This window comes from Ochotona princeps, chromosome 13, assembly GCF_030435755.1.
Source record: "Ochotona princeps isolate mOchPri1 chromosome 13, mOchPri1.hap1, whole genome shotgun sequence".
Lineage (NCBI taxonomy): Eukaryota > Metazoa > Chordata > Mammalia > Lagomorpha > Ochotonidae > Ochotona > Ochotona princeps.
Genome location: NC_080844.1, coordinates 31,345,311 through 31,372,486, shown reverse-complemented (window position 1 = coordinate 31,372,486; position 27,176 = coordinate 31,345,311). Strand labels below are relative to the sequence as shown.

Sequence of the window (27,176 nt, the reverse complement as noted above, 5' to 3'; positions counted from 1 at the left end):
AACCTCTGCCTTCATGGAGCTGCCAGTATTTGCCATCTTGCTTCTGTGTCCCCTACTAGAATGCAGGTTCCCTGAGGGCAGGAATGTGTCTTGCTATGGCACATCTCTAGCACTCTGGACATGGGTCTGATAGGCAGCAATGTCTGTCAAAGACTTCTAGCTATGACATCCTCAGCAATGACAAAGCAAGCAGCTCACCAAGCTCATTTATTCCTACACACAATGTCTTAGGGTATACTTAGTACTGTACGACAAACGGCGACTGTGAAAAGATTTAAATAAAATCTCTAAGACATCCTAGTTTTTCAAACAAAAAAGTGGTCTGGTCACTTCTGAGAGCTAATTCCTCTGTACCAAAAAACTCCCCTATAAGACAGACCCAACATTGCTGCAGGTAATAAATGTATATGAGGGAAAAAAGATTTAAAGTAGATTTTATTTGTAAATTAAAAAAAAAAAACACAAAAACTAATCAGAATCAGGTTCTTTCTTCTTTCTTCTTGTCCCTTTTACATAAGTCCCAGACTCTGCTTTCTCTTTGCCAGCCTCAGTTTGTCGCATCAGCCATTCCTTCTCCAGTTGCCTCAGCATGTCTGCAGTGAGAAGCCCTTGCTGCACCAGCCTGGAGGTCAAGGGCAGCCCTCCAACATCGGGATTGGGTGGCTCAGCAGCTTTATTCCCCACAACTCTTGTGCCACGCGTCCTTCGAGCTTGGCCCTTCACGGTTCCTGACAAACGTGACTGGCTCCCTGGGGACAAGCTCTCCAAATTCAACAGTTTTTGTGTCTCAGAAATTTTAATCAGCTTGGTGATGTTGTGCACCCCTTCTTGGATAATTCCATCGAGTTCTTTCTGGAGGTCGCGGATAAGGCTGGCATCAGGAAACATGTCCATGAATCGGTAGCTGAGGAGAAATAGAATACATCATAGCACCAGCTCTCTTCAGTCACCAGACCCATTTCATTGACATACTTCATTTCTTGAAGATTAGAATTTTTTTTTTTTACTTTTACAAACTCTCCCCAGTGCCTCTACTCACTTCGTGTCCACCTCAACACACTTGAATATGTCACTAAGAGGGTGGGCTAGCATGTGCGTGTATGTGAGTCAAACGACCCCGATGTCTCTCAGTGGGACATGCCCCTCCTCTAAGAAGTGCAGCTCTACAACATGCTCCTCAAATGTGAATGCGCAAGTGAAAAGGGATCCACTAAGATGCAGATTCTGAATATGCCTGATTGGCCTGAAACTCTGCATTTCCTGCGAGCTCACAGGTGATACTAACATCTTTGGTCCCAAGACCCATCTAAGTACTAAGGCCCTGGTGTGGCCTCTCACCCTAACCAGCATCTCAAGAAATCCCTAAGTCATTTCTGCAAAAGTATGTATAAACCAGGCTCATCTGCCTTTATGGAGAAAAAACACATCACAGAAAATCTAGCAAACAGGTGCCTAATTAAAAAAACAAAATCTTAGAACTTTCCATTTGGTACCTTAGCCACAGGTAAAGATCCAAGACATCGTGGATTGCTTCAAGATCCATGAGTTCTTTAATATTCTTAGGTGGAAGTAAAGGCCATTTGATGTATCGCCGTAACCAAGCAAAGGTCAGGGGCTCATTCCTGCTATACTGCCTGGCAAACTGAGAAGAAGCAGAAGAAAAAAAAAGCTTGTTTTGTAAAACAATTAGATTTTCCTTCAGTATATGATTAGAAAGAAAACAAAGGAGTCAGCGTCACTGTATAGTTAAGCCAAGCCTCCTGCTGCAGCACTGGCATCCCATCTGGGCACTTGGTTTGAGTCCCGGTTGCTCTACTTCCAATCTAGCTCCTTGTTAACGTGCATAAAAAAACAGCAGAGAGTGACCCATACCTGGGCCCTGCACCCATGTGGGAGACCCAGAGCAAGCTCTGGGCTCCTGGCTTTGGCTTGGCCCAGTCTAAGCTATTGCAATCATTTGGGGAGTGAACCAGTGGATGGAACACTCTCTGCAACTCCTCCACCTTTCAAATAAGTAATCTGTGGGGCAGGGGGTGTGGGGGGAGACAACTTTTTACAGACATTCTTGCTTAAAAAATCTAAAGGATGGGCCAGTACCATAGTATAGCAGGCTAAACCTCCACCTACAGCCTTGGCATTCCATACTGGTGCCAGTTCACGTCTAGGTTGTTTCACTTCCAATCCCACTCTCTACTTTTGGCCTGGGAAAGGAGCAAAGAATGGCTCAAGTGCCTGGGCTCCTGCACCCAGGTGGGAGACTCAGAAGAAGCTCTTGGCTCCTGGTTTTGGATTGGCTCAGCCATTACAACCACCAGGGCAGTAAACCAGTAGATGGAAGAACTCCCTTTCTCTATGTGTTAACTCTGTGTTTAAATTTTAAAAAATCAATCTTAAAAATATATATAAATGATGAGTTTCTTTTCTCAGATTATGGCAATGATATATGCATCATAAGTTGTACAAGAACTAACTTTTCAGAGCTGAAGTATGCTAACTCTATTTTGAATACTTGATGCTTTAAGACTCACACTTCTATATCATCATAAAACAGTCCCATAACATTGGAAGGGAGCTTGCTTTTTTTCTACCGGTTCATGGCCTGCCTTTAAAGAAACTTTAAAATTGTAATTTGCATTTTATTTGAAAGGCATAAAAACAGTGAGAAACACAGAGTGGCAGAGGAGGACTGAACAGAATCTCCCTTCCATTCACTGGGTCACTTCCCAAATGCACACAACAGCTAGAGCTGAGCCCAGTCAAAGCCCTGATCCCAGAACTCAACCTATGTTTCCTATGTGGGTGGCAGGGAGCCAACTGCATGAGCCACCACCGCTGTCTCCCAGGAGAGATGCAAGTCCCCTAAGTAGCATCTGCACCACTGCACCAAACACCTGTTTCTGAAGAAACTGTGAGGTGGCATGCTGTTAGGTTGGGTGATGTTGACTCGGTCTCCCATCAGCTGTGTGGGATTACATACACAAAGAAAAGAAGGAACAGAGTTTATACCCCTGTTAAATTCTGATGCATCAAACAGTTTCTCCTTCTCTCTCGGCCTTACAAGAAATAAATAAAAACCGAACAAATTTCAAGTGGTTTAATTTCCTCTTACAGAAAATTACCTCTCAAAGTTTAATCTAAGCAAGATTAATACAGAGTAAGGACAATTTCAGATCAACTGTGGGTAAGGAATGCTAATATTTTATTCAGCTCAATCTGTTTGCTGTCGAGTCAATGTAAAGAATAGCCAGTGAGGATAGAAGTGTGGTCATGCTAGGTTGCTAAGCAGGAAATGTCAAGCACAAGTTCTCAAGTTCTGTTTTACGTGGCATCTTTGGTCTCAATTAGTAGAAGCCAAATATATAGAAGGGCTACCTGAGGAGCTGCCCAGAGAGGACAGGTGGAGATATCCATTCATTGCAAGGTCAGCACCCAGCAGAAGACCTGAAAGCAGCTGTGAGGAGCAGCTGCAAAACCACAGGCCTGGGGGACATCAGTGTGTCATTAGTGGAACTGGGCTTGTTTATAATTCAGCAATGTGGGAGGTCAAGAAAAAAGAAAACCAAGCCTGGCGGCGTGGCCTAGCAGGTAAAGTCCTCACCTTGAATGTGCCAGGATCCCATATGGGTGCTCGCCGGTTCTAATCCCGGCAGCTCCATTTCCCATCCAGCTCCCTGCTTGTGCCTGGGAAAGCAGTCCAGGACAGCCCAAAGCCTTGGGACCCTGCACCTGGGTGGGATACTTGGAGGTGGTTCTGGTTCCTGGCTTTGGAACGGCGCAGCACCAGTCATTGTGGTCACCTGGGGAGTGAATCATCGGACGGAAGATCTTCCTCTCTGTCTCTCCTCCTCTATGTATATATAACTTTCCAATAAAAATAAATAAATCTTTAAAAAAAAAAAAAGAAAAAAGAAAACCACCTCCCAAACCGTTCTAAACACCCTGTAGCCCTCAATAAGAGTTGGCTTCATTAGTCTAGGTGTCTAAAGGATGATATAAATTGGGCCAAGACTACGGGAACAGGCCCCAGGGGATCAGTTTATAATACCTTAAAGCTGTTCTGTCTTTAGACTGGTGTTGTGGCATGGTGGGTTAAGCCACAGCTTGCAATGCCACTGCCAATGAGTATCAACTGAAGTCCCAGCTGCCACACATCTTATCCAGTTCCCTGTTGATGTACCTAGGAAAGTAGTGGAGGATGGCCTAAGTATTTGGCATCTGCACCTACATGGAAAACCCAGACAACGCTCCTGGCCTCTGGGTTCAGCCTGGCATGGTTCTGGCTCTTGTAGCCATCTGGAATGTGAACCAGTGAATGGATAGAAGATCTCTCCCTCTCTCTGCAATTCTGCCTTTCAAATAAATAAATACTCCTGAAACGCCTGCATCACCTTCAACTTTACGGAAGCTAGCTCTAAGAAACAGATCTTCTACATAAACACTTGGACACGTAAGGTCTCTAAAACAAACTGTGAGGGATTAAAAAAAAATGGCCAATTGAGGAAGAATCCATGACAACACACTTTTGAAAAAACATGCTCACAGAGTACCACCACAATTTCATCACGCAAGCAGCCATACTAAGAAGAGCCTGCACAGACACAGACTGCTAACAGCAGCTACTAAAGAATGAGGACTGGGGGAATAACCAGTTAATCTTGCTAACACTCTAGATTGACAGAGAGAAGGAGAGACAGAGACAAAGCTCTTCTGTCCACTGGTTCACTCCCCAAATGCTCACAACGGCTGGAGCTGAGCCGATCTGAAGCTACTAGCTTCTTCCAGGTCTCCCACACGGGTGCAGAATCCCAAGGCTTTGGGTTGTCCTCTACTGCTGTCCCAGGCCACAGGCAGGGAGCTTGATGGGATGTAGCGCAGCCAGGACATAAACTGGTGCCCATATGGCATACCAACACATGTAGGCAGAGGATCAACTAGGTAAGCCATTGTGCTGCCTATAATTCTAATATGTTTTACAAAGGCCAAGTATTTATGCATCATTTATCTACCAATAATTTAAAAAATATATTAAGAAACCAATTCGACGATAATGCAGGTTTGCATGCAGACTAAGTCTAAACTGGCACAAAGTTCAGTGAGTCAGGAGAAGGCTGGAAGAGGAGATGGCCTTGCATTTGCTGGGTCAGGGAGAACATGCTGAATGCAGGCAGTGGGTATGCAAACCCCCAGAGAGCTGAGAGGACAGCAGCTGGGGGTTGAGGCTCAGGTTGCACTGCCCTTTCTGCCCTCATCGGAATCTGTACTCATTCCAAGTCAGAGATCTGCCATCTCCACACAAAGCAGGTTAAAACAAAAGGGGCTGGGCCCGGCGGCGTGGCCTAGCAGCTTAAGTCCTCGCCTTAAATGCGCCGGGATCCCATATGGGCGCCGGTTCTAATCCCGGCAGCTCCACTTCCCATCCAGCTCCCTGCTTGGGGCCTGGGAAAGCAGTCCAGGACGGCACAATGCTTTGGGACCCTGCACCCATGTGGGAGACCAGGAAGAGGTTCCTGGTTCCCTGCATCGGATCGGCGCAGTACTGCCCATTGCGGTCACTTGGGGAGTGAATCACCGGATGGAAGATCTTCCTCTCTGTCTTTCCTCCTCTCTGTATATCTGACTTTGTAATAAAAATAAATAAATCTTAAAAAAAAAAGGGGGGGGGGCGCTGACAGGCACCATAATCGTACCAGACAGCAACCCTGAGCTTAGGGACTGACAACTAAGAGAACTGAATACTGTTGTCACTGGTAGGTCCTAAATTCCTCCCCCTTCCAAATTATAGTACTTATAAAGGGAAAAGTGTATCATCAGCCAAAGCCCTTTCCTTGAAAAATGCTATTTTTGTTTTAACCACTTTATAAAGGTTACCATAAGTGCAGACGTAAAGTGCTTCCCACCCCTCAAAAATTTATTAAGAGCAATTTTTTTTTGGGGGGGGGCACCAGGTACAATGGCCCAATGACTAAATCCTCACCTCGCATGTGCCAGGATCCCATATGGCTACTGGTTCATGTCCCAGCTGCTCCACTCCCCACTGAGTTCCCTACTTGTGGCCTAGGGAAGTAGTAGAGGATGGTCCAAAATTTGGGATCCTGCACCTCCATGGGGAGACCTGGAGGAAGCTGCTAGCACTTGGCTTCAGATTGGCACAGCTCTGGCCACTGCAGCCACTTGGAGTGAACCAGCAGAAGGAAGGTCTTTTTCTGAAAAAGATCTTTCTGTAAATCTGCCTTTCCAATTAAAGAAAAAAACCTTAAAAATAAATTAATTTAAAAATATAATGTTTTATTTAAATATTTACAGTCTCTAATTATAGAGGAAAATGCATCATCCTGAAACTACTGAAGCCATCACAAAGATAAAGGCTTACCTGTAACAGAGATGAGCAGACAAAAGGCTGCTTCTTGTTGATGGGGGCTGTGCAGAAGACATACCTTACGCGCAGGCTTAATGGAATATGCTGGATTAACTCTGCAGAAAACTTAAAATCATCCATATTGCACACAAAATACTGCCCATCAACTTGTGAAAAGTCAACAAAAATATCCTGGGAGAAAAAAAGACACATGCAATTACTAAACTGCCTAGCTGGGCATGAATTAAGTACTTACAAGTCTACAAGACAGTCTGCACGTCACAAGAAATTTCTAGAATGGTCTGTTCCATGCATCGCCTCCTGAAGCTAACACATATCCCCTGCTTTCTTCCCAACCTGAGATACTCAGAAATAAAATTCCTCAGGACAGAAGTCCAAGATTTTGAGAAAAAGTATAATTTAGAAGGTAAATTTGCTAAACAGCAGATTCCTAACAGTGGGGTATGCACTCAACACCCATGAGGTTATGTGATTACCACCAGATGGACCAACACTGCTGCAGATGGGACTGTGCACATCTACTTACAATGAGATTAGAAAGTGTTGTGTCAGGAAGATGATAGGCGAACATCTCAATCTGCTCCGCGGTTGGATGAAGACCAGCTGCCTTCAGTGAAAGCAAAGGAGAAACCACTCATAAGCTTGGTTTTACTTCCAAGAACAAGTTTCCTTAAGTTGTTTCAAGACCAAGTCCCACATATAAGCTAAACTCTCATCAAGTACCCAGAACTTAACTTAAATAGAGGAAAAAAAAATGCCATTTACCATTTGTTGTAACTAGAAAAGATAAGCAAATTTAGCTTTTAAAAATGACAGATAACGCTCATTGAGTATGGCTTAGATTATAGGGACAATTTTGAAACCTAGGATGACTGGATGGTACACTAAAATACTTCTCAGGATTAAACAATTTTTCATGTCTCAATTCTACATGCTGGATAAAAATGAACAAGGAACCAGTTGCTTTAACCAGTGTGATAAAAGTGACACAAATATATAAGAAAATGTTTAAACAGGACACCAGTTAGCTCTTCAACTATAGTGTTAAGAAATGCCTACAGATAAATCTAAGAAATGATGCAAGAAGAAAGTGAATGGATAAGAGCAAGAGCAAAGGAGGTAAGAAGCGGGAGTGTGGAGGGGGGGAAGATGAGTGTGAGCACTGAGGCGAAGAAGACACAGAGTAGGCTGTGCCACTGCCACCAGCACGGGGATCCCCTGGGAGTGCAACCACCCCCCAAAGAAGGAACTACAACCACAACCTGCCTCCACAACCTCTTCCTTGCATTTAATCCTACTGATTCCGCTTTACCAAGTATCACTGACCAATGAGACAAGCCATGCAAATGAATTATCCGTTAACTTTAAATTTTAACTATTTCTTAAAAGTTTGTTTAGGAGTCAGTGCTGTAGCATAGCATACGAAGCCACTACCCACAACACTATCATCCAACACACGTGCCAGCTCAAGTCCCAGTTGCTCCACTTCCTATCCAGGTCTGTGCTATGCTCCCGTGAAAGAAGGCAGCAGAAGGCCCAGGTGCTCGGATACAGGTCCAAGTTCCTGCCTTAAGTTTGACGCAGCCCCAGTCTTTGCTACTATGCAAAGAGAACCAGTGAAGAGAAGATCTCTCTCTCTCTCTGCACCCCAAGCCCCAGTCATGGCCTTTAAAATAAGTTAGTTTGTTTAAAATACATTCAGATTTTTTTCAGTTTTAATATATTTTTATTTTGAATTATGTGGTACAATTTCGTATAGGCTGGAATTCCCCCCAAACTCCCACCCCATCAGATTATTCCCATTTTGTTACAATAGTGTAGTCCTTCACAAGAATCATAATTCTATCAGTCTCTCATTCAAGTGTACCCCCACACTGTTGGTACAGACAATGTCAGAGAGTCCAGCATCCCATTGTCTACACATGCATATGTCCAACAGTTTCATTGGGAATCCATCTTTTGTCTGGAAGCAGGGATGCATGTTCCATTATACCCCCATATCTGTATTTGATAGGCCCCAGTACTCTATCACTATACATTTCTATAAGTGGGAAGCCATGAAACAAGGTCAACAACTGGTATGAGTAAGAACAGCCACCACCACAACCACAACAACATCAACAAATTACAGCACCATGAAAAAATGCACTGCTGAGTAACCAACACATGGGTGACAAAAGGAAACGCAGAAGTCTCTTTGGAAAAATGATGCCATCGTACAAAAAAATAAATAAAACAAAATACATACAGATGCTCTTGATCTCATAGTGAGGCTCATGTCTTTTTTTTTTTTTTTTAGATTTATTTTATTTTAAAGTCAGATATACTGAGAGGAGGAGAGATAGAGAGGAAGTGGAGCTGCCAGGAATAGAACCAGCAGCCATATGGGATCAAGGCGAGGACCTTAGCCACTAGGCCACGCTGCCGAGCCCCGAGGCTCATGTCTTAAAAACTTCTCCTAAGTTGAAAATGCACTGAATCCACCTAACCTGCTAACCGTACACATATCACACTGCAGAGTGCTGGCTGTTTCCCCCATGTGTATGCCAACAGAGGACTGCACTACCTGAGAGCAAGGCAATGATCAAAAATCAAGATCCACACTATGGTCCCCACTGAGCATCATGTTCAATTATAACAAACGTAAAAAATTGCTAAGTTGGGAATGCTCATACACTTCTGATTCATTAAATGTACTGAACAAAACATCTTTTTTCCTGACTGGCTAGAAGTTACATTTCTCTGGGCTGCTTCTGCTCACACTATAGAACTTTTTCCTATATCCAAACTTCTGATAATTTTTTCAGTTCACTGACACAACTCCAGGTGCTAACTATAGGACTAAAGAAAAATTGGGTTAGCTAAACTTTCTCAGTAGCAATCTTCCATTTGCACTCCACTCCCTGATCTAGGCATCTTTATACCTCTCCACAACAATAAGGCAGGGCTTTTTTTTTTTTTTTTAAAGATTTTTCTTTTATTTTTATTACAAAGTCAGATATACAGAGAGAGGAGGACAGACAGAGGAAGATCTTCCATCCGATGATTCACTCCCCAAGTGAGCCGCAACGGGCCGGTGCGCGCCAATCCGATGCCGGGAACCAGGAACCTCTTCCTGGTCTCCCACACGGGTGCAGGGTCCCAATGCATTGGGCCGTCCTGGACTGCTTTCCCAGGCCACAAGCAGGGAGCTGGATGGGAAGTGGAGCTGCCGGGATTAGAACCGGCGCCCATATGGGATCCCGGGGCGTTCAAGGCGAGGACTTAAGCTGCTAGGCCACGCTGCCGGGCCCAAGGCAGGGCTTTTTAAAATGTGGTCCTCAGGCTCGGCAGCGTGGCCTGGTGGCTAAGGTCCTCGCCTTGATTCCATATGGCCGCTGGTTCTAATCCCGGCAGCTCCACTTCCTCTCTGTCTCTCCTCCTCTCGGTATATCTGATTTTGTAATAAAAATAAAATAAATATTTTAAAAAAAAATGTGGTCCTCAATGCACAAAGTTTTCTAACCCTCCTCCCTTTTTTTTTTAATTTATTTTTTTAACTTTTATTTGAAAGGCAGTGTTACACAGAGAGAAGGAGAGACAGAGAATATTCTACCCGCCGGTTAACTCTCCAAATAGCAACAGCCAGAGCTGAGCTGATCCAAAGCAAGGAGCTAGGAAATTCTGGGTCTCCCACATGGGTCCAGGGGCCCAAGGACTTAGGTCATCCTCTATTGTTTTTCTAGGTCATTAATAGGGAGCTGGATGGGAAGTGGAGCAGCTGGGACTTAAATCAGTACCCACACAAGATGCCAGTGCCACAGGCTGTGGCTTAGCCTACACCACTCCAGCAGCCCCACTTTTGCATATTTTTGATTCTAGGTATCTGGAGCAGGAGTCTGGATGATGGTTACCCACCAAGATATAGTACTTGGCATGTTACACCTTACCTTTATAGGCTCCACGGGCCTGTTCAAAATTTCCTTTAGTAGACTGAGGTCTTCCCGATTCATTGTTGTAACCTCACCTTCTTTAAATCGTGAGCTGAATCGACCAGCTCTGCCGGCAATCTGCAGGGCTTGAGAAGTCGTGATTGGCTCTATTTCTTTCTCGCCCTTTTCATTGATACTGGGCTTTAGGAGGGAGTAAAAAATAATTCTCCTTATGCTCCTGAAATACAAATAAACATGATCCCAAACCCCTCTATTACTTGAGTTATCACAAAAACACTGATTCTACCTATAATCTTGCCTGTTATTTTAAAAATAAAGGAGTTGAATGGTAGTTCTGTGTCTTTTCCTTAAGTTATTACTTTTAAAAGCTGTATCTTGTATATTTAAAATCACCAAAATATGTATTATCAATGGATGAATGGTATAATATATAAATTATACTTCAACAAACCTATAGAAAAGGACTTTTTTCCAGATACCTCAGTATAAAACAGTGTTTTTACAGTTTTAAAAAACTAGCTGATGGGACAGGCACTGTGGTGCAACAGGTCAAGATGTCACTCGGGATATGTGTGTGCTATAATGGAATCCCTGGTAAGTCACACCTGCTTTATGCTTACAATCCAGCTTCCTACTAATGCACCTGAGTGGCAAAAAATGTCTTGGGTTCCCACTACCCGCATGCAGAGAGGCCTGAATGGCTTTCCTGGCTCCTACTTGCACCTTGGTGTAGCTCTCACTGGCACGCCATTTTGGGAGTAAATCACCAATGCAAAATATGTCTCCTCTTGCTACGTAAATAAATACCCTGTTCGGAAAAAGTTTTACCTTCTAAAAAAGTTGGCTACTATTAACAGCATTTAACAGTTCTATGATTCATAAAGGTATAGCAGCCTTCCTCATCTGCAATGGATGAGGCTTTCACCCAGTGATCCTTGCGTGCATGCCGGACACTCACCTGCTAACTGAGCAACTGAAAATGCAGTGGGGTAGTATGACAGGTGAGCAGGAGTGAGGAGCAGCACTCAAAAGTGTGGTGCTGTACAAAGCTTCCCTTTTAATTCCTCAACAGGTTTAAGCAAGACAAATCTCCATCTGCACTATAGTACATATTCTCTTAAAGTGTGTGGTCATTAATGCCAAGCAGGAAAAAAAAAAAAAAAAAGAAAGAAAGAAAACTTGACTTGTAATTCATTGAATACTCCTGCTTACTAAAAACAAATTACTTACAAGTTAAGTCCCATGCCAATTGCATCTGTAGCAACCAGGATTTTGCATGTATCATTGGGATCATTAAACTTTTTTGCTTGAGCAAGTTTGGTCCCTAAACAGCAAGAGTTCAAGTTAAATCACTGCTCCCGATCTTTCAGCACATAATGCTAAGCATAGCTTGGAAACCCTTACCTCCCACTCCCTCCATGCTTACAGATAAGACCTTACTTTTTCCAACTTTATTTCTTTATGTCCACAAAGAGCCACTGAAACTTTATTTCCCCTCCTTTAACACTCTCTCTGGCAACATGGTCCTCTGCCCTACTGAGGAAAGTTAGCAGATTTCTGGGCAGCAACTTGCAGGATCTTACCAAGTCCATACATAATTACATTTCTATAGGAAAATCATCAATTTAACATTGAAAACATAGTCTAGTAACAAGATAATAAGTGATTAAAATACTTGTATTCGTGCCAAGATGAACTACAGAAATATTTGCATAAACTCAAGCAGCTTAATTTTACTTTGTCATGTCACTATGACAGCCAATACTTACCAGGTGGGAGGCTGCCATATATAACAGCTGATTCTAAGCCCCGAATTTCAATCTGTCGACTGACAGAATAAATATCATTCTTGCTAAAACAGACAATGCAGTCTCCAGGCCGAAGGTTATCCAAAGATCCCAGTGCATGATCCAACACAGAAATGGGGGTCAGTCGCTCATAGTTATGGACCTACAATACAGACATAAACAGTGAGATAACACAGCCAACTCAACTTCTATTAGCTAAATGAAAAGCTTACAGAGCAATCAGAAATAGTCAAGAACAGAGGCTGGCAGTGAGCAGTGAGTTAAGCTACTGCTCATGATGCCAGCAACCCTCACCAGTGTATTGGTTAGAGTCCCAGCTACTCCACTTCCAACCCAGCTCCCCACTTATGTGCATGGGAAAGCAGCGGATGACAGCCCAAGTACTTCGAACCCACCAACAATATAGGAGACCTGGATGGAGTTCAGGTTTCTTGTTTCAGTCTGGCCCAGCCAGGTCTTTGCTCATTATGGAACAAACCAGTGGATGAAAGATCTCTCTCTGGCTCCCACCCACCTTCTGATCACTCTATTAAAATAGATGGTGTTTCCCTTAAAAAACAAAAACAAAAACAGGTAGCTAGAAACTGTACCAATACACCAATGTTTTCTTTCTTTTTTTAAAAGATCTATTTTGAGCCCAGCACAATAGCCTAGTGACTAAATCCTTTCCTTGTAACCATCAGCATCCCATACTAGTGCTGGCTCATGTGTCAGCTGCTCCACTTCCCATCCAGCTTCCTACTTGTGGCCTGGGAAAAAAGAAGAGGATAGCCCAAGGCCTTGGGTTCCTGCACTCATGTGGGAGACCCAGAAGTGGCTCCTGCCTCCTGGCTTTGGATTGGCTCAGCTCTAATAGTGGTGGCTCACTTGGGGAGTAAACTAGCAGAAAGAAGATCTCTCTCTCTCCTCCTCTGTGTATATCTGATTTTCCAATAAAAATACATAAATCTTTAAAAGAAAAATCTATTTTATTTAACTGAAAAGCAGAATGACAGAGAGAAATCTTCAATCCACTGGTTCACTCCCCACATGGTTACAATTAGCCAGAGCTAGGCAAGGCTGAAGTTAGGAGCCCAGAGCTCCAGTAGGATTTCCCACTTTGGTGGCAGGGACACAAACACATGGGTCATCATCCATTGCCTTGCCATGTGCAACAGCAGTGAGCTGGACTGCAACTGGAGCAGATGGCACTCAAACTGGCACTCCAATAGGGATCAATAGGGATACTTGCATCATCAATGATAGCTTAACCCACTGCAACACAACACCAGCCCTGGTATAAGCACTTTCAAAGGTAAACACAGAGAAACACTGGATATTTTAAGCGTTGCCATCAGTAGTCACTGGATGTCTAAATTAGTTAAATACCACAGCATTTCATACATTCTAAATACATTCTTTCATACATTTCATACTTTTATGTGTATTTTACTTTCATGGCAATGAAATGTGTTCAAAGGGATTATAAAGTGTTATTTCCACTTTATTAAAGTGGGGCCCGGCGGCGTGGCCTAGCGGCTTAAGTCCTCGCCTTGAACGCCCCGGGATCCCATATGGGCGCCAGTTCTAATCCCGGCAGCTCCACTTCTCATCCAGCTCCCTGCTTGTGGCCTGGGAAAGCAGTCCAGGACGGCCCAAGGCTTTGGGAACCTGCACCCACGTGGGAGACCTGGAAGAGGTTCCAGGTTCCCGGCTTCGGATCGGCACAGTACCGGCCATTGCGGCTCACTTGGGGAGTGAATCATCGGCTGGAAGATCTTCCTCTCTGTCTCTCCTCCTCTCTGTATATCCGGCTTTCCAATAAAAATGAATAAATCTTTAAAAAAAAAAAAAAAAGGATAAAGTGGAACCCAATGGTAGACTAAGTCTGAGGCCTTTTCTAGTTCTAGCCTTCTGTGACACGCAGCCAAAGGAAAACTAAAACATCAAAGTCCAGACTATAATCCAGTTTCTTCTACTTTATCCCAGTATCTCACCAGAGGGCTGAGCACAAGACCAAAACACTGGGGTAATTACAAGTGTTTCTTGGTTGATGGGCATCAGAGACATGAGTTAAACCTACAGTATGGGCCCGGCGGCGTGGCCTAGCAGCTAAAGTCCTCGCCTTGAAAGCCCCGGGATCCCATATGGGCGCCAGTTCTAATCCCGGCAGCTCCACTTCCCATCCAGCTCCCTGCTTGTGGCCTGGGAAAGCAGTTGAGGACGGCCCAATGCATTGGGTCACTGCACCCGCGTGGGAAACCCAGAAGAGGTTCCAGGTTCCCGGCATCGGCCCGTTGCGGTTCACTTGGGGAGTGAATCATCGGACGGAAGAGCTTCCTCTCTGTCTCTCCTCCTCTCTGTATATCCGGCTTTCCAATAAAAATGAATAAATCTTAAAAAAAAAAAAAAAAAAAAAAAAACCTACAGTATATTACCTCACAAGCTTAAAAAAAAAAAAAAGAATAGGCGGAGAGGAAGGAAAAGATGAGAGGGAGGAAGAGAATGTCATCATGTTCTTAGAATTCTAATTCTGTTGAATATTAACGTGAACATCCATATTGTGTATCAGAATCTGACTCCTGATTCCAACGTACTACTCATGCACCTCCTGGAGGGCAGCAGTGATGCTCCAGCACTCGGACCTGCCACACACAGGGAACAACTGAGTTCCAGACTCCTGGCTGTTATGGACATCAAGGCAGTGAACCAGCAGAAGGAAAACCACTCTTTACCTCTCCGCCTTTCAAATTAATTAACTAAAAAGCAAACAAACAAAAAACCCAAATGCCTCCAATCTTTTAAAAAATTGTTTTCCTTATCTTATGTTAATGGTAAACTGATAAATAAAAATAACAGAATTTAAAGGAAATCAGTTACTTCTGACTCTAGGAATGTAAGAGATTCACACTTGTCTGACAATTGGGTGTATGTCAAAGGCCCCAAAAGCTCAACATTCTGAAAACCAACTACTTCTGCTGGATCAAACCCCAAAGAGCCACAAGGAGAGGGGCTCTTTCATACAGAGCGTGAGCCAGCTACATGGAAATGACGGGAATGACGCTATCCCTGCCCTGGAGCTCTGATTCTGTCACTCCCTCTGCTCCATGACCCTGGGCTGTCAGACTTGTCCGCCACCTAAGCCAGTACCTCCACCTCCTCCCCAGTTGTGTACATAAGCTCAGTGACCAGGTCAATGGCAGCAGATTCTCCACACAGATGGACTTCTTCAGCACAAAGCCCTGCAAATGCAAAATTGGATTTTTAAAAACTATTTAGATTATATAGCAAAAAACCCATTTACTTACTTTTATAACTTCCAAATGTGTTCACAATGTTTTTGATATAAACCTCAATACCACTATCAGAACTGAACAAATACAAGATACAAAATTTAACATTCAAAAAGCACTAGTTGTCAGGCCCAGCACGGTAGCCTAGCGGATAAAGTCCTCGCCTCAAACAAGCCAGGATCCCATATGAATGCTGGTTCTAATCCCGGCAGCACCACTTCCCATCCAGCTCCCCTGCTTGTGGCCTGGGAAAGCCAGTGGATGGCCGAAAGCCGTGGGACCCTGCAACCACGTGGGAGACCAGGAACAGGCTGTGGGTTCCTGGCTTGGGATTGGCTCAGCTCCAGCCGCTGCGGCCATTTGGGGAGTGAACCAATGGATGTCTGTATCTCCTTCTCTCTGTATATCTGACTTTCCAATAAAAATAAAATAAATCTTAAAAAAAGAAAAAAAAAAAAACCAGTTGTACTAGAAAGCAGACAAGCATGAAACATATCCAAATACTAATTATGATGGTATACAGATTTGTACATTTTAACTTTAATTATATGACTGTACTTATTGTATAGCAGGAAAAGATTTCCCATTATCAATATTTTAAAAAATTAAAACACATTTGGCTATTTTGGTTGATTTGTACCAAAAGAGACTGGAATGGACCAATTGTATTTGGCACAATCAAACAGATATATTTCAGTGCAGGTATCCCAAAGACCAGGTTTTATAGCATTAAGACTCACCTAGTAGTGCTCTGGTCCAGGCCCATCCCCTGGCTGTGTCTCTAATCATCTGAATTTCATCAATTACTGCCACTTCATCTTAAAATGAAGAGAGTTATCATGAGAAACACAATCTACTTGAATCATACTATAAACAGATCACAACACCAAAATATAAGCTGTAACTACCACCACAACTATTATCACTGTTTAATGGCAGGCTTATTCTAATTTTTTTTTTAATTCTAAATGTTTTAAAACTATATCTTGTTATTCTGACAATGGGGCTAAGTATTATGATCTCCATTTTAGGGAATAAATCGAGGTCCACAGAAATTACTGGCCTAAGGCTACCTGGTAGTTCTAGAAATGAATGAGATTCAAGCCCAGGCCATCTGTGCCAAGGTCCACTCTGCTGCACTGCCTCCCAAACAGAGCAGGTCCATTCATCCTCATCTCTGCAATTTTAGGAAAACAGTCAAAGAACAAAACAACAATCTAGGTTCCCAGGCACAATCAGAAAACACTCCTCACTTACTAATAAAACACCTCTGCATCAGGAGCAGAAAATGCACTGCAAAGGTACACTCCTTGAGCCCCAGCTGTGCTTCCCGAGGAGGCTTTGGCCCATCACTATGGCAAAATGAATGCTTCACACCTTATTTTTAAAGGCCAAAATGCATCTGATCGTATTATTTTGTTCTCTTTGGGTCACATATATTTTCCTTCTTAGAATACCAAGAAATTAAGAACATTTATTTTATATTTCTTGTATTCACAACTTTTAGGAAATCATCAGATTACAAGCTGCAGAGCACATCTGGATATAAACAGACAGCACAAGAGAGGGAGCAGAAATGATGTTCAAGTTAAAAACATGTACGCCACTTGTAACTTTAAAAAATGCATTACCTTTATAATACACTGATTCATTAAAAACCACCCATTTATTCAAACGGACAAATACTGCTTAATTTCTATTTATTTCATATAAAGACTGTACACATAAATACTTGCATAAACAGACAGAATAATGCTAGTTCTGGACAGGTTAGGAGATGATGGATGCTCATTTTCTCGTCTTCATTTACTTATATTTTTATATTTTCAAAAAAATATGATTGCCTATCAGAAACAGTTGCTTTTCATTCATAATGTTTTCTATACTACTTAAACAGAAGGTCACTGTCACACTAGATATAAAACGAAAAAACTTTAAGTAACCTAAATATCCTTTAACAGAGAAGTGGATAATTTTAGCCATAAGATTAAATATTATAACTCGGACTGAATACATTCCACATATACAGACATGGATATTGCATAGAGTCCAGCAACTTATCAGATATGGATATTTTAACAATACATTTTAAAATGTGTGGAGTAGGGCTCAGCGGCGTGGCCTAGCAGCTAAAGTCCTCACCTTGAACACGCCCCGGGATCCCATATGGGCGCCGGTTCTAATCCCGGCAGCTCCACTTCCCATCCAGCTCCCTCCTTGTGGCCTGGGAAGGTATCGAGGACAGCCCAAAGCCTTGGGACCCTGCACCCGTACAGGAGACCTGGAAGAAGCACTGGCGCAGCACTGGCCATTGTGCTCACTTAGGGAATGAATCATCAGATGGAAGACCTTCCTCTCCGTCTCTCCTCCTCTCTGTATATCTGGCTTTGTAATAAAAATAAATGAATCTTTAAAAAGAAATGTGTGTATGTTGGAGCTTTTAATTGATCGGGATGATACTCTGCTGACTCTGTCTTCAGACCAGAGAGGGTATACCTAAGAAGCCGTAGAACTTGACTGGACAATAAGATGCTGGACTCTATGTTTGGTATACGCTTGCAATGGGGGAACCTCAACTGAACTTGAACTGTGGTTATGCAACAAGGTGGAGGAATCCACCATGGTGGGAGGGTTTGGGGAGGGGTGGGGAGAATCCAAGTACCTATGAAACTGTGTTACATAATACAATGTAATTAATGAATTAAAAATAATAAATAAATTAAAAAAAATGTGTGGAGTAAAAAAGCAGAACAACAATGTAATGATAACCACAGATTTTAAAAAAATCAATCATCTACCATATTGATAGGTAACAAATATCAGTGATACAAATAAACAGAAAGACATCTGATATCACGCCAAATACTTGAAAGTCCTTACTTCACAAAAGGGGAGTCATGTTAAACACGAGGGTGGTACAAAGAAAGGATCAATCATACTTCTTGATATTTTAGCTCTTCATGAGAAAAATGAAAAGAATATTCAGAAACAAACATAACAGATGTTTGACATTTTATGGCTGGCAGCACTGGGCACATGCTTTGTTATTCTTTTTAGATTTTAATATATTTCTTAGTAAAATCTTAATTTTTACCATATTTATAAACAAAAAATACCAAGTCACAGCTGTATAAAGCAGGTACATACAAGGAGTGGAGACGCTGCACATCTCAACGGTACAAGACACATGGGCAGCCTGCTTCCCATCCTGCCCAACTGTCACCCGCTCTTCACCCGTCACTAAGTCACACGGCACACCCTGCAATAAAAAAACAAAATCTACAATTATTTCTATCTTGCAAATCATAGCAAAAAATAGTTTGGGGTGTTTAAAAGAGTATTCTCTCCACTGGCCATCTGTTTACTTAATAGCTAAAGCAAAACATTCCCAGCATTTTTTTCTTTTTCTTGAAAAACAAAATGAGCCAAACTTTTATATAACCCAGGTAATCTTAGGAATATTTCAAATCATGGATATCTTCGGGTAACATTAACTCTTTTAACTCTGCACACTTCTCTATTATTTGAGCTCCTTGGCATGAGCTTGAACTATAGCTATAAATAAAAGTGACTTGGTAAAGACCAGGTTTGCCTAGGACTAAGGGATTTCGCACAACAAAGGACTTTTGCTGCTAAGTCTTAGAAAGTTCAGGCAGGGCCCGGCGGCGTGGCCTAGCGGCTAAAGTCCTCGCCTTGAAAGCACCAGGATCTCATATGGGCGCTGGTTCGAATCCCGGCAGCTCCACTTCCCATCCAGCTCCCTGCTTGGGGCCTGGGAAAGCAGCCGAGGATGGCCCAAAGCCTTGGGACTCTGCACCCACGTGGGAGACCCGGAAGAGGCTCCTGGTTCCCGGCTTTGGATCAGCGCAGCACTGGCCATTGCGGTCACTTGGGGAGTGAATTAATGGACGGAAGATCTTCCTCTCTGTCTCTCCTCCTCTCTGTATATCTGACTCTGCAATAAAAAATAAATTAATCTTTCAAAAAAAAAAAAAGTTCAGGCAAACTGAGCCAGCTGGCTTACCAATGGCCTGAATCCAACCATGAGAAAAACACCCCACATAGCAACATGGAGCCAGGGTACACCACACAACTGACCTGCAGTCTTCCAAAACATTAAGATTATGGGAGACAAAGGAAGACTGAGGAAGTGTCCCAGGTGAATGGGAACCACAGACTCGACAACTAAATACAGTGAGACCTCAAGTGGAAACCTGGAGGAGGCGGGGTATCACTGAACAACTGATAAGATTTGAATATGGGCTATGAACTACATAATAACGTACTATCAAATTAAGCATTCCTGTTTCCCAGAAACATCCTGTGATGATAAAAAAAAAAAAAAAAAACCTTTGTTCCGAGGAAACATATTCTCAAGTACTGATGGATAAATGCATTACATATGTGAACCACTCAAATTTTTAAAAACGAAACAAAAAACTGGCCAATGTATTATAAAGGCATACTACAATCAGGAGCCAACTTGCAGCAATTTAGTAAAATGAAACCACAGGCCACAGGCCTTCGTCTTCTCAGCTCTGAAAAAGTGGCTCTAGTCCTTATCATCAGTTTTAGCTGCTGGCATCAGAGATCTAAGCTGAAAGTAGATAATCTAAACAGTGACTAACTCAGAGAAGACAAAGCAGGAATTGAGGGAGGGTTTTTTTTTCCAACTCAAAAAGTAAAGTAAGCAAATATAACAAAATGCTAGGATTCAAGGTCACACACATGTTATTCTCTGCATTTCTCTGAAGAAGAGATGTTCCACAATGCCATACTTCTTTCACTCTTTGGTAAACACGTGTACTATAGAGGGGCGCCGTAAAAGTGATGCCATATCAGAATCCAGGAGGCAGTTTCTTCTGCTCTAATTACAGGTAAAATAACGGTACAGCTTACAACTAATGGCTTCTTGGGCACAATGAATATATCAAGTTTGTTAAAAGTAAATTAGTACATCTTTCCCCCTACCATGAACTTCACTCTATTTTGAGAAAATCAGCAAGACAATAAAGCAAAGATTTGGCAGCTCACTGACAGCAGCATTACTCTTTTCGAAGATCTCATGTGCCAATAATTTTAAAGGGCCACAATACACTCCAGATTTTGCTGACAGGTATCTCTGGATGGCATGGTACGTCTTCCCACTGTTGGTGGGGCCTGAATGGAATACTATCTTTCGACGGATGGCTCTGGCTTCTGGGTACCTAGAATACAAATAAGATAAACAGCTTAATCTCAGCAACCTAAAAATTCATTCTGGTAAAGCTATCAATTAAAAAAATTACAAATGAAACATGCTCTTAACATTCACAAGATACTCTCTAAGAGGCACAGGTGGTTAGGCCTCTGCCTGAGGTGCCAGAGTCCCATGTGGGTGGCAGTTTGAGTTCCAGCTGCTTTGCTTCCCATCCAGCTCCATGCTAAGAGCCTGGGAAAGCAAAGGAGGATGGCTCAAGTCCTTGGGCAACTATACCCACGTGGGTGACCCAGAAGCAGCTTCTGGCTTCAGACTGGCCCAGCTCTAGCTGTTGTAGTAGTCACTTGGCGAGTGAACCAGCAATTGGAATATCTCTCTGTATGTCTCTGCTTTTCTCTGTAACTCTGTCCTTCAATTAAAAATAAAGCTTTTTTTTTTTCAGATAGTCTTTGTAAAACAATGTAGTGAGTTTCAAACACTTATTAAATTATTTCCAAGAATGGCATTTACTTATTGGAGGAGAGAAGGACCCAAACACAAATCAGTGTCTTGGATAATTTCCCCATTGTATGAATCTCTCTAGAAGTTCTTAAAAACAGTTCAAACTGTTCTCAATTTCACAGACACAAGGGTACTTCAAAGAATTCATGGAAACATAATCAAAATTTCATTTTGTGGCAAAAAAAATTGTGAAACTCATGTGCAGGTTTTTTAATAATATATTTTCCACAAGCTTTCTGAAGACCTGTCACAGTTCACCTCATTCCCCAGCTCTAGCGGTCTAACCCTAAAAGCAAATATTCCCAGGCCTTCGAGTCCTGTGCTTCCAGCCTGACGGAAGCTGCTACGGCGCTTGCCCCAGCACCATAAACAAATACACAAGTGAGTACAACGGCTGCAGTGACTGCGTGGGGTGAGAAAGCAGGCAGTGCAGGACCAGAGTCCTGAAAGAAGCAGGTGTTGAACCGCGCAGCTGCAGCCCAGCCATAGTGCAGAGTTAGAAACAGGCGGGCAGAGCAGCAGAGGTCAAGACTAGAGCTGCTGAAGCAGCTGAACCTGACCTGCAGGGCAGAGTATAAGAGGGAAGGAAGGAGGAAGGGAGAGCGCCCGCAGCCTGCATGTGGGCTCCCTGTGGTCCTCAGCCCAGGTTCAGGCTGATTTGTGCAAGGTGAGAATCCACAGGACCAAGATGAGTATGGTTTACAGCAGCCTTGGAAGAAAGAGGTCTCTGAGCGCTAGACACTGCAGCTGCTGCCTCGGGAAGAAAATCCAACACTCCACGATGAGCCGAGACTCCAGGAAGGCCTCATAACACCCACAGCAAGGCTGCTTTCATTTCTTACACAGGAAAACCCCAAAGCAAGCCTGACCCAGAAGACAGCTTGACATAAATCACTGCCTGATGCTTTAGGGAATAACAATCCATACTCATTATAATTTGTCATTCAGCATACAATAAAAATATATATATAGTGATTACCAATCTCTCAAGATTAGAAACTCAAGATTGCAAATTTGCAAGTGAAGAAACTAACCAGTTAGGTGGTATTCTTAGGTCACTGATTTTACGTAGGTCATCCTTACATTCCAGCACAGGAAAGATTTGTTTGGCATGTCTCAAGAAAAATGGGAATAAGTCATCCACATGAGCTGGAAGGCAAAACTCCATATTAATACATGTGATCTGCAGGCTGCCCATCACTGAACCTGGTGATCTCTCTCCCTCTAGCGAGCTACATCAGTGGGGCGGGACCCTCCCATAAACTCCTGCAGCAGGAAACCCTGTCCTTTCTCGAGAGCCTGGCTCTGCCCCACTTCTCTCCAAGTATTATCCAAGAAAAACAAAAACCTGCCTGCCAAACACCTCCTCCAGGACAAGCCAAGATTACCACTGGGAGAAGTTCAGTTAAAAATAAAGAGCCTCTGGGCCCGGCGGCGTGGCCTAGCAGCTAAAGTCCTCACCTTGAACATGCCGGGATCCCATATGGGCGCCGGTTCTAATCCCGGCAGCTCCACTTCCCATCCAGCTCCCTGCTTGGGGCCTGGGAAAGCAGTCGAGGACGGCCCAAAGCCTTGGGACTCTGCACCCGCGTGGGAGACCTGGAAGAGGTTCCTGGTTCCTGGCTTCGGATCAGCACGGCACTGGCCGTTACAGTCACTTGGGGAGTGAATTAATGGACGGAAGATCTTCCTCTCTGTCTCTCCTCCTCTCTATATTTGACTTTCCAATAAAAATAAAAAATAAAATCTTTAAAAAAAATTTAAAAATAAATAAAAATAAAGAGCCTGGGGAGCGGGCATTGTTCTCAGTGGTGAAAACGTTTGCACTCCACCAGCTCTGGTTCCTGACTCCAGCTTTCCAGCCCAGCCCTGTCCACCACAGACAGGAACTCATTTACTCATGCGCTCTCTCTAAAATTAAATATAGACAGACAGACAGATAAATAAATACGTTTAAATAAACTAGAAATAGGAGCCCAGAGCAATGGCTCATCCTGTGGCTGCAAGGGCTGACATTCCATATGAATGCTAGTTCAAGTCCTAGCTGCGCCACTGCCAATCCAGCTCTCGGCTCATGGCCTTGGAGTACAATGGAGCATGGCCCAAGTGCTCGGACCCCGCACCCTTGCGGGGGACCCAGGGCAGGCTCCTGACTCCCTTTTTCAGATTGGCTCAGCTCTGCTACTGCAGTCATTTGGGGAGTGAATTAATGGATGGACGATCTCTCTTTCTGCCTGTTCTCTGTAAATCTGCTTTACCAATAAAAATAAATAATGCTTAAAAAAAACCAAACAAACCTGGAAACACACATTAGAGAAGAAAGCCTGTGTTTACAAAAAGAGAGGCATAACCATTTTAGATTCCACAAACTATAGCGAGAACACACAGAAGTGAATTGATACCTCAGCAAGATCTCGCCACACAGCGGCTGAGGGGGTCCAATGCCCTCCCCACTGCTGTGTATCCAGGCTCTGCCTCAGGGTCAACTACATGCAAATATTCTAGCCCAAACCAACCTGTTCACAGAGAGAAACAAGGGTGGGTTTCCTTGTTCTCTCCCTTTGCCCAAACACACAGGAGCAAGAAGTCAGCGGCAGAAACAGATGGAATCTGTTCTGCACTGACTGGTGAGTGAGCTCGGCTCCCGGAGGCCGGTTTCAACTTGGGTGGATGGCACAGCGGGTCAGTGCAGGGCCTCGGTTTCCCTCCAGTCTAAGACTCTGCCAGGAAAACCAGCTGAGTGAGCTGACATATGAGCAACCCAGACACCTGGAAGGCCTCTTCTCAAAACACTGAATTACTACAGAAGGTGTTACCAGCATCTGCTCTAAAACAAATATACTCCGCTGGATAAATACACCAGAAGGATAGAAAGCAGGTTCAAACACTTACCTGCGCTGAAAGTGATGTCATTCAAAACAATGTGAATGTCCACATCCAGGGAATGAGACTGCATGATATAATTCCTGAAGCTTATGAAAGCTTGGTGGAAGAGCCGAGCTGTGGAAATGCAAAGCCCAAACACAAGATGTTTAGTCTTGGCCTTAGCTGTCATTTTCAAAAGTCCATATACACCATTGTGTCTGGGGGAGGAGGGTGTACGGCTGGCTGTTGATGAGCTGCACCACACCTGAAATCCCAGTACAGCATGGAGGGAGCTGGGACACGCAGCCCCTCTGCATCCAGCCCAATGCCCCAGGACCACCCAACACTGACAAAGGATTCCCATGCTGCTGGCCTTACCATCCAGCCCATAGTCAGCAGCCAGTTTCTGAATTTCTTTTCTCTTATAAAACTTGTCTAAAATCTTCTTTACTTCATCTGGAAGAAAGACACCAAAAGCCAACATTGAAGACAGAGAAATGCCCAAAAAGTCAAAGGAACCTTAAGTGCCAGCACTGAAGGCCAGAGTCTGGAGAACCTACCAAGACCTGAAGGTTTGTGGATTCCTCCTTGCGGAAGGGGCAATGGTGTGTCCAGGACAGTGACAGATAGTACACTATTCCTGCCACACGGCCAGGAACGAAGCAAGGCCATGATGGGCTCAGACGCAGCACCCGAGTCCATCAACCTCAAGCAGACACTCCGTGTCACTCACTCACAACCCTCTGTACGTCCATCAGCATGCGGCTAACCCACATCCAGAAAAATAACTCCAACAGCTGGGACCACATCAGGCTTTATGCAAAGGACTAAAGGGACAGGATGGCCTTTCACTTGAAGATGACGAGTTTACTAAGAACACATTACACCTGCTTTTGACCTCAATGGCATAACCAGTCAGTGGCAGATAAGGGCAGCTGAGAATGGCTACCTTGGGACTGGTGTTGTGGCACAGCGCACTATACTGCTGCTTGAAATGCCAGCATCCTATATGAGCAGCAGTGTGAATCCCAATCCAGTTCCTGCTAATGCACCTTGGAAAGCAGCACAAAGTGCTTGGATCCCTGCGCCCACATGGGACAGGAGCTGCTGGCTCCTCGATTCAGCCCAGCCACTGCAGCCATTTAGGGAATGAACCAGTGGATGGGAAGATTTCTCTCCCTTTGAGAGTCTTCAAAAAAGAATAATGAAGAAGAGTCAGCTACGGTAGAAGCAAGGGCCGAGGTCTCACAGCCATTTCGAGGCCCGGGGGCCCTTTGAATCCAAGAATGGAAAAACATTAAACACTTTTTAGGGGCTGGTACTGTGGCAAAGTGGGGTAAGCCACCACTTGGAAACCTGCACCCTGGTTCGAGTCCCAGCTTCTCTGTGCTTCTGATTCAGCTTCCTGCTAAGGTATCTGGGAGGCAGCACATGCTGGCATGCTCCTGCTCTCCACTTGACAACCAGAACCGTGCTCTGGCTGACCCCACTCTCCCAGGCATTTGGGCAGTGAACCGGCAAATGGAAGACATCTCTCTCTCCGCCTATCCTTCCTGGTCACTCTGCCTCTCAAATAAATCATCTTTATACATACGTAAAAAGCAAACAGAAGAGTGACATGATCAGATCCTTTCAAAAGACCATGTATCTACATACAGCATGGAATGGAGACTCACAGTGTCCCAGGAGCCATCCTCCTCAACAGCAGTCGGATCACAGAAGCTGTTTATGACTACCATAGGTTACGAAAGAGGAAGGTAGTGAAGGAGTGGATGTCTGTGAGACTAAACGGACAGACGCGTCCACTGGCCTCTTCGGAGTAAGAACCAGGTGGGAGCAGAGGACTGAGGCCTCGCAGGTTCTGATTGGCCTGCAAAACTGCAGGAGCAGGTGCAGGGGAAGACAAGTCACTGGGGCCTGCGAAGGAAAGGTCTGTGCAAGAAATCTAAGCGAGATGCCTGGGTGGGAGGGGAAGACCTGGGAGGACCGTGAACTTTACAGCAAAAGCTGAAAGGCGGAGACAGCCTGGAGAGCGTACAGCATGAGACAGCCGCAAGCCGACTTTCCAGGTAGGACGCAGGTGAGCAGGTTGAGAGGTGCCTCCCTGCTGTCCCACCTCTCTACTTGGCAATCTGACAGCATAACCAAGAGGCTGCAGGAAACCAATGCAGCTTACTGTCAATGCTGGAAATGCAACCTCTGGACCAATCGCAGGCACACCTCAGGAGGCACCGATATGGCCCCTGGAGTGAACTGCAGCAGACAAGCCCTGAAAAGGGCTTGAAGGGCTTGAGCCCCGCAGGCCCACGCATCCCCCTCGGCCTTCCAGAGTTTTAATTACTCGGAAACACTCCCTCATACTGCTCACATCACAAATATGCACAGTGCTGTCACTGACAAGAACCAAGGGCAGTGGAGGGAGGCACAGACGTATCACCCAAAGACCCCGATGCCAAGCTCTGTCTGCTCCAGGGTGCCCCGCCAGCACCCTTTGGCGAGGACGCCTTCGTCAGAGTCTACCCTGCAACACGGTGTCGGTCGGGCTGCTCTCAGCAGTCCTTGTCCCTTTCCCCGACAGCAGCAGCCTGACGGTGCTTGGTCCGGGTCCCGACAGCGGCTCCCCCTTCTAGGGGGCCAGCAAGGGGTGGCGGACAAGGAGGATGAGGCTGGTCGTCCATCTAACGGTTCTCAAGCCCGTGCAGAGAAGGCCAGCGAAGGGCGGAGGCCGGACGTGCGGAGGCAGGCACCCTCGGCCCCGGGCTCCCTCGGGGCGCTCCCACCCCGCCAGCTCCTCCCGCGCTCACTCTTGTCCAGGGGCCGCGTGAGCTCGGCCCCGACGTCGCCGTCGGCGCTGGGGCCCTGGGGCTTCACCGTCAGGGGCACGAACAAGGACGTGTTCGGGGCTTTGGAACCCCCGGAGGCACTGGAGGCGGCGGCGGCCGCGGCGGGAACACGCGTCAGGGTCCCAGGGACGCGAAGGGCCGAGCAGCCGGCGGCCAGCTGCCCAGCCGGGCGCCCCGCCGCGAGCCGAGCCCACCACAGAGCACAACGGGGAAACGACATTGAGGCCGCGGGCTCCACCGGAGCCGGGAACAGCCCGGGGACGCGACGGCGGACAGTGACGCGCACCACCGGCGCCGGCAGGCCGGAGGACCCAGAGCGAGCCGGGAGAGTTGGCCAGGGAAATGCCTGATCAAGAACGGGGAGGGGATGCGGTGAGAT

The 27,176-nt window shown here is 44.8% G+C and overlaps 1 protein-coding gene across 2 annotated transcripts; it reads right to left on the bottom strand.

Moving 5' to 3' along the window:
- Positions 1 to 404: 404 nt before the first annotated feature.
- Positions 405 to 27,176, bottom strand: SUPV3L1 (Suv3 like RNA helicase). Of its 2 annotated transcripts, none has more exons than XM_004583439.4 (15): positions 26,759 to 27,176; positions 24,333 to 24,410; positions 23,982 to 24,089; positions 22,124 to 22,238; positions 20,427 to 20,595; positions 18,536 to 18,647; positions 16,129 to 16,206; positions 15,246 to 15,337; positions 12,078 to 12,258; positions 11,539 to 11,632; positions 10,306 to 10,525; positions 6,903 to 6,983; positions 6,371 to 6,547; positions 1,494 to 1,642; positions 405 to 904 (listed from the first exon to the last, which is right to left on the bottom strand). In XM_004583439.4, the coding sequence occupies exons 1-15, from the start codon at positions 27,015 to 27,017 to the stop codon at positions 469 to 471; spliced, it is 2,349 nt and encodes a 782-aa protein (XP_004583496.1). In that variant the 5' UTR covers positions 27,018 to 27,176; the 3' UTR covers positions 405 to 468. The 2 variants fall into 2 exon arrangements, with proteins under 2 accessions (XP_004583496.1, XP_058527528.1); XM_058671545.1 differs by lacking the exon at positions 26,759 to 27,176 and adding an exon at positions 26,131 to 26,250.

What these genes read in the sequence shown, in the direction of transcription:
- SUPV3L1 (XM_004583439.4), bottom strand. Translation starts at nt 27,017, where the DNA reads ATGTCGTTTCCCCGTTGTGCTCTGTGGTGGGCTCGGCTCGCGGCGGGG. An exon ending in CTAAGAATACCACCTAACTG is followed by an intron (nt 20,596 to 22,123) that starts GTTAGTTTCTTC and finishes TTTGTATTCTAG; the next exon opens with GTACCCAGAAGCCAGAGCCA. An exon ending in GATCTTTACCTGTGGCTAAG is followed by an intron (nt 905 to 1,493) that starts GTACCAAATGGA and finishes ATTTCTCCTCAG; the next exon opens with CTACCGATTCATGGACATGT.